Raw genomic sequence first — 6,565 nt, forward strand, 5'->3', positions numbered from 1 at the left:
AACTGCCGTCAAACTCCTGAACACGCCTCTGTTTCTCCACCCAATAAAAGCCGGATAACACCCACAAACATCGGCTTCCTGTCAATCATCTTGCGAACAGCTTGCGATTAGAAAAGATGCTGGATTTTATCGCTTAATGGCCACATGCATACGATCCATACACATGCGCAGTTGTTCGATAATTGTTCATCCTGCAGCCTATCGATCAGGTCCGAATAATCCCACATGTCAGGACATGTCTAAGCCTCCCAGTCCACTGATATCTCTCAGCCTCCCTTTCCTCCTGAGGCTCAACCATTTATCTGTGTATCCGTTTCTCTCAGCCTCCCCATCCCCCTGTGGGACTCTCCTGTATGTCCCTATTTTCTCATCTGGCTTAGCCTTTTCACTTTGCCTGTGTCGCTCACTCTTGGCCAGATGTACTAAGCTTGAAAAATGATAAAATGGAGAGTGATAAACCACCAGGCAATCAGCTCATAACTACCATGTCACAGGCTGGGTTTGAAAAATGTCAGGTAGGAGCTGATTGGTTGGTGGTTTATCACTCTCCATTTTATCACTTTTCAAGGTTTAGTACATCTCGCCCTTTGCCTGGGTTCACAGCCTTGTCCACCTTCTGTGGCTCTGCCTTCACCTGTGTCTTTCAGCATCCCTTTTCCCCATGTCACGTAACCTTCAGCCTAACAAACTCCCAGCTGATATGTGTATCCCAGTCCAAACCAGCCCGTACTTACTTCCAGCTTGCATGCTGATTCTGTGGATCTAGATTGTGGGGAGTTCATCTCTCCTGCCACCCAGTAGCACAACCCATTATGTGCACTGCATCAGCAAAAGATCAAACTGTATTGTGCCTCAGCTGTGGCAAGGGGTACACAGGAACTGGTCTTTTGAGATTTCAGAGGTTCAGGGGCCACTCATAATCCTAGGGCCCAGTACAAGTGTCCAATTTGAGTGTGTACATGTGTGTTTGTGTGTGTGTGTCCTCCCCCCCTCCATCACTGGGCCTGCAAATAAACAGGTTTCTGCATCCATTTCATGGATTTCCATACAAAGCTGTGCAGTGCTATTTTCAACTCTCATTTAAAAAAATATCCTTGGCTCAGTCCAAAGTGCTTAAATAGCTAATTAAAAAAGCAAAAATAAAATAAACAGTATGTAGAGTATATTGTGACTTCCATCTAATATGGCCTTGTCAATGCTAAGCATCTTACTACAACTTAATACCCCTTTTCCGATGCATTAAAAGACCCAGATGTTTTAATATAAACGCTTATTAAACCCTGGGGCCAGTCAACCAGGAATCAAACCGGGGTAGATTTCATGATTAGACCCAGTAAAGGTCCGAGTTAAGAGGCAGTGTAACCAATAACTTGGGTTATCCGACCCAAACCTGTTTCTAGCAGGTGATCTGAAGCAGTGTCTGTAGACAGCTATCACTGGGGTGGGAAAGCTCAACTGTGAAGTCAGTCACGTCAGTCATGATGGATCAGGCAGTGTGTATGGAGTACATAATGGCCCCCATACACTTGTTTGACTTGTCCTAAGGACAAGTCGACTCGGACCCAATTTCCTCTGAGCTCCCCCAGCAGCTCCCCAGGAGAGCTCACATATGATATGGCATGATCTGGCACTGGATGTGCCATTTTAACATGCGATTTATAGTATATATTACACTCAGTGAGCCAAAGGCGGATGGCAGGAGAATTTAAAAAACACATTCAAAAGAATGGATGTGACTGATTGGCTGAGAGACCTCTCTCAGCCAATCAGCGACTGTCCATTCTTTTGAATGTTTTTTTTTTGTTAAATTCTACAGCCAGCCATCGTCTGCGGTCTGCCGCACTTTTACTGCACAGCGCTGCACCCCGCTCGAGGTCGCATGTGACGGCTGCACATATGATTTATCTAATGTGAAGCCTGTCTGACCTCAGACTCCAATCTGATGTGCACGGGACTGCAGATCGGATCGTATGTCAGACACATTAGATTAGGGCCTGATCTCAGCCCGATCTGTTGGAATTGGGAGAAATTGGCCCTTTAGTCATGCTTGCCTACCTGACCCTCTCCATGAGGGAGATAATGCTCTGTTCCTGGACTTCCCTGGTAATGTATGATTGACATCCCCTGTGGGGAGTAGTAGTAGTAGTAGTAGTACGTTTATTTATAAGGCGCCGCAAAGTGTCCACAGCGCCGTACATAGCTAGGTAATTGGGGATCCGGTGATATTGTAGACACCACTTAGGTCGACAGTCATTAGGTTGACACCGTTGGGTCGACAGGTGGCAAGGTCGACACGTGGCAAGGTCGACATGGTTTTAGGTTGACACAGCGTTAGGTCGACATGGGTTAGCTCGGAAGGTCGACATGGTTATTTTACAGTTTATTGAGCCGACGTGCTGACAGGCGGTATTTCATGCCCTACCATCCACTAGGGCGTGGTGGGAGAATAAAATAGTGTGCCGAGCGCAGCGAGGCACCGTGCCCGAAGCATCGCAAGTGTAGTGAGCGTTGCGAGAGGCTGCGGTTGACTTCCAACTGTGTCCATGTCGACGGTGTCGACATTCGGGTAAAAAAATCTGTTCAAAAAACCACGTCGACCTAACCCGTGTTCACATAATGCTGTGTTGACATAAACCCATGTTGACCTTGTCCAATGTCGACCTTGCCACCTGTCGACCTTCACACCTGTTGACCCAACGGTGTCGACCATACGATCCACACCCTGTAATTGATAAGAAAGTTTTCACCACAGGTGCTGGCAATCATACATTACCAGGGAAATCCAGGAACAGAGCTTTTTCTCCCTGAAGGAGAGGGTCAGGTAGGCAAGTGTGCTCTAAACAGAGATTAAATGTTCTCCTTGTTGCTATATATTTGCAATTAATTCACACTTACCAACTCTCCCTTAATGTCGGAGAAACTACCTTTAATAGTAGCAATGCCCCCCCCCCCCCCCCCCCAAACAAATAAATAAAGCAAGTCTCCCTGACTGCATCCTACCCCATTACACAGCTGTTGCACACAAAAAAATACATATATACATTGAAATTGAATCATCGGTGCCATTTCCCTGCATTGATTATAAGGCACAATCATCTCTATGACTACATACATTTTCAAATACGGTTTCTCATGGTCATTATGTGTAATATTTATATATGTATAATATAACACACAATGTTACACACACACACACACACACACACACACACACACACACTACTGGAATCTTATATTGTGCAGGACTTACTTTGACTAAAAATGTGTTCATGGATCTTGGTTTAGCTACTTTCTGGTTTAAATGTCTGTCAGTACAATAATTGTATTATTCCCTGATATTTTGGCTTTGAGACAACTGTCTAAACTTTGTGATATTGCCATTACAGTTTATTGTACATGTTGAAGCTTCAATAAAAGAAAAAGGGCAACATGTAATAGGGTGCGATTATTGTGCATGTGCAATTATTTAGCATGTGCGATTTTTAATAGAAAACATCTAAAAATAGCACATGCAATAGCATTCAGAAAGCGGTAACATTTGCACGTTTTGACCTGCCTAAAATTTGCACCCCTTTTATATTTTTCCAACAAGTGTTACAAAAATAAAACAGAAACACATTCTTCTCATTTATTTGAGCTTTCAAGCTTTATATGTTTCTTTTTCTTTGCCATTGTGATGTACAGTAGTACCTTTTGCAAAAAAATAAAAAACACAATATAAATAAAAGTATTCTATACTGTACAACCCTTCCAGAGATCCCATATCTCAGAATTTACAGTTATAATTGTTATTAAAAGGGAGACTAACTGGGGTCCTTATTAAACTCCTGAATGTCTTCCATTATAAAAATAAATAACATCAATAAAATATAATCAGCTATATAAAATTATATAAGAAGAATAATGATTATTTACTGGTAAGCCTAGCTACATAGATATGGTGATACATGAAGTTGGCTTGTTTCCATGAACTCATCCTTTGTGCGAATCTAATAAAAAGTTCTAGTTATTCCTGCATTTGTCTATGTGCGTTTGATACATTATGATTCGTACCAAATACTGCCCTATTTATCAAGAAGAAAAATGCTAAAACTTGCTCAGATCGCACAAAAAGATAACCATTCATTCCAGTGAACACAAAGAATTGCACTATATAGATATGGATCTGGTCACTGGGGTGCAAGACGACCTGCGGATTGTTACATACACTAATTACTACTAATGTTAATTATATTAGGAATGAAAAAAAAAAGTTTCCATCCTGACACTAACATCGTGACTATGTGGCCAATACAATAAAACGCGAAAGGTGCGAGTTTGCATTGCTGGCACCGCAATGAACTTGTGGTTACTTATATTATTTATATCATTCAGTTTATCGGGTTACCAAACTTAAAAGACAATCAACATAATTGTATATATGATATATGTAATATATGTATTTATAGCTTCATATGCTGTTGTTTTGGGCGTTTCTATAATGTGATTAGAAAACCAGTAGGTACTAAAAGAACTGAAGGTTATTGGGACAAACATCCAGAAAATATCTAGACAACATTAATAAATGAATTGAAGATTATTGAGAAAAACATCCAGAAAATATCTAGACAACATTAATGAATAAGAATGCTTAGATGCAGCTCTTCCAGAATAAACCACTGATAGTCAAAATAGACCACAGCTGTGTATTATGTTGTGTATTGTATTAAGTAGCAGACATGGCCTTACACATTACATACAGATCATGCTTTTCGATAACATATTACGGGGGATAGTTGGCAAAGCTTGGAGAGAGAGATAAAGTAACATATCCTGTCATTCAAACACGGCTTATAAAATGACAGTTGGGAGTTGACTGGTTAGTACTTTATCTCTCTCACAAGCTTTGATAAATCTCCCCCTAAAATGGCTGTGTTCTTAAACTTGTTAAATAGTTCTGATAGATTATTTTCCATTCATACTATAAAGTTGATAAGGCAAGAGATGGTTTGCAGGATCAGTCTTCCTGGCAAGGCATAATACGTGTACGGGGATAATCCTTAGGACAAGATACGTGCTCAGAGATCATAGACGTCTGCATCTTGTCACTGCAGGCATTCATTTCAGCACTAGAAGGTAAGTTGTCCATCCAGCCACCAAGAGAGCCCCGATCAGCACCGTGTAGCTGAACAGCACGAAGGCCAGCATCTCCTTCAGCACCACCAGGAAGTGGACAGCGAACGAGTCCCTAGGAGCCACGAGAACCATTGCTGGGATCCACACACGCGGCGCCCTGTGCAAACAAACCACAGTCACTGATACTATCTATAGACAGCCCAAATGCAGGAGCCTGCAGTCATAATAATCACTACACCCAACATCAGATGCACCTATCCTATCCGGACTGCTGAGTACAATAAGAGTATCAAACTGTACCCACTAACATATGGCTAGCTGCAGAACTTATTTCAAATACAAGAACTAGATAGATAGATAGATAGATAGATAGATAGATAGATAGCTACTATTGGCATTACAATGATCTACAGGACTTGTTCCTTGATCGTAGTGGGGAGTGACGGAACTGATGAGCAGCTACAGTATAAGGCATTGGCAATGATGTCCTTTGTTGTGTACAAGCTTTTATTGACTCCAGGAAGCAATAAACACGAAAGTATGGGCACGAGCATTAATATTTCATGTAGTAATTGCTTATAATGCACTCGCAGGACACTGATCGGAAAACGCTTCTTGGAGTTTTATCATTGACATTCTGAGCTGTATTATTATCTATTCTCCCACAGCACAAGTATATCGTTTATATTCTACTAGTATTTGTGCACGTTTTGTTAGCGAGACATCAAACAAATATATTAGGATATTTACTCTGATATAAGATGTAATTTACATTAATATAAGATGCAATGTTAGATAATGCATAAGCCAAGGCTGTTATAAGACACTTTCTACTTTATGTGAATATAAAAGTATCACTAACAGCGCCTGCAGCCCATATTACTCCCTGACAGGTCAGACATTTCTACAAAGTGCAAATCATAGGCACTGATCCTGGACCGGGGGTTTCTTACCTTCAGCTGCTGAGTTTATCTGTTGTATGGATCTGTCCGCTCTGCTTGTGTCCTATAACTCTGTGCTGCGCCCGATCCTCTTCCTGTCTGCTACTCCCCAGATCCTCCAGTAATGATCTTGTTGTATTCAGTCTGTACTATTACTAATGGACTAGGTGTGGTCAGAGAGCAGTTATTAAAGATGGCTCAGGCACTTCTGTCTTTGAAGCTTTCAAGAAAAGCAAATCTATTTTTAACAATGGAGTTAGTTAATTATTTATTTATTGATGTGCTTTCTTTATTTAAGTTTAAGCAACTATTTATAATACACTTACAAATTTATACACTGGGGCAAGTAACTATCTTGGGGGGTGGGGGTGGGGGGGTGGAGGGAGCAGGTACAGTTTACCCGGGCCCGGGCCTGTCAGGGGGTCCCTCGTCTGGACACACAGTTTAAAAGAAAAATTGGTGGCAAGTACACCGGGTCTGAGTGCGCCGGAGCTGTTCAGCAGCGGCAT

General features: G+C 41.6%; 1 protein-coding gene across 1 annotated transcript; it reads right to left on the bottom strand.

Moving 5' to 3' along the window:
• Positions 1-3,735: 3,735 nt before the first annotated feature.
• Positions 3,736-6,288, bottom strand: LOC146030751 (uncharacterized). Its single transcript, XM_083158415.1, has 2 exons — positions 6,069-6,288; positions 3,736-5,272 (listed from the first exon to the last, which is right to left on the bottom strand). Exon 2 carries the CDS (start codon positions 5,245-5,247, stop codon positions 5,098-5,100), a length of 150 nt encoding a protein of 49 aa, XP_083014541.1. The 5' UTR covers positions 5,248-5,272; positions 6,069-6,288; the 3' UTR covers positions 3,736-5,097.
• Between the last annotated feature and the right edge of the window lie 277 nt (positions 6,289-6,565).

The sequence above is a fragment of the Crinia signifera genome, chromosome 1 (assembly GCF_055691185.1).
Source record: "Crinia signifera chromosome 1, ASM5569118v1, whole genome shotgun sequence".
NCBI lineage: Eukaryota > Metazoa > Chordata > Amphibia > Anura > Myobatrachidae > Crinia > Crinia signifera.

What these genes read in the sequence shown, in the direction of transcription:
- LOC146030751 (XM_083158415.1), bottom strand. Translation starts at nt 5,247, where the DNA reads ATGGTTCTCGTGGCTCCTAGGGACTCGTTCGCTGTCCACTTCCTGGTG.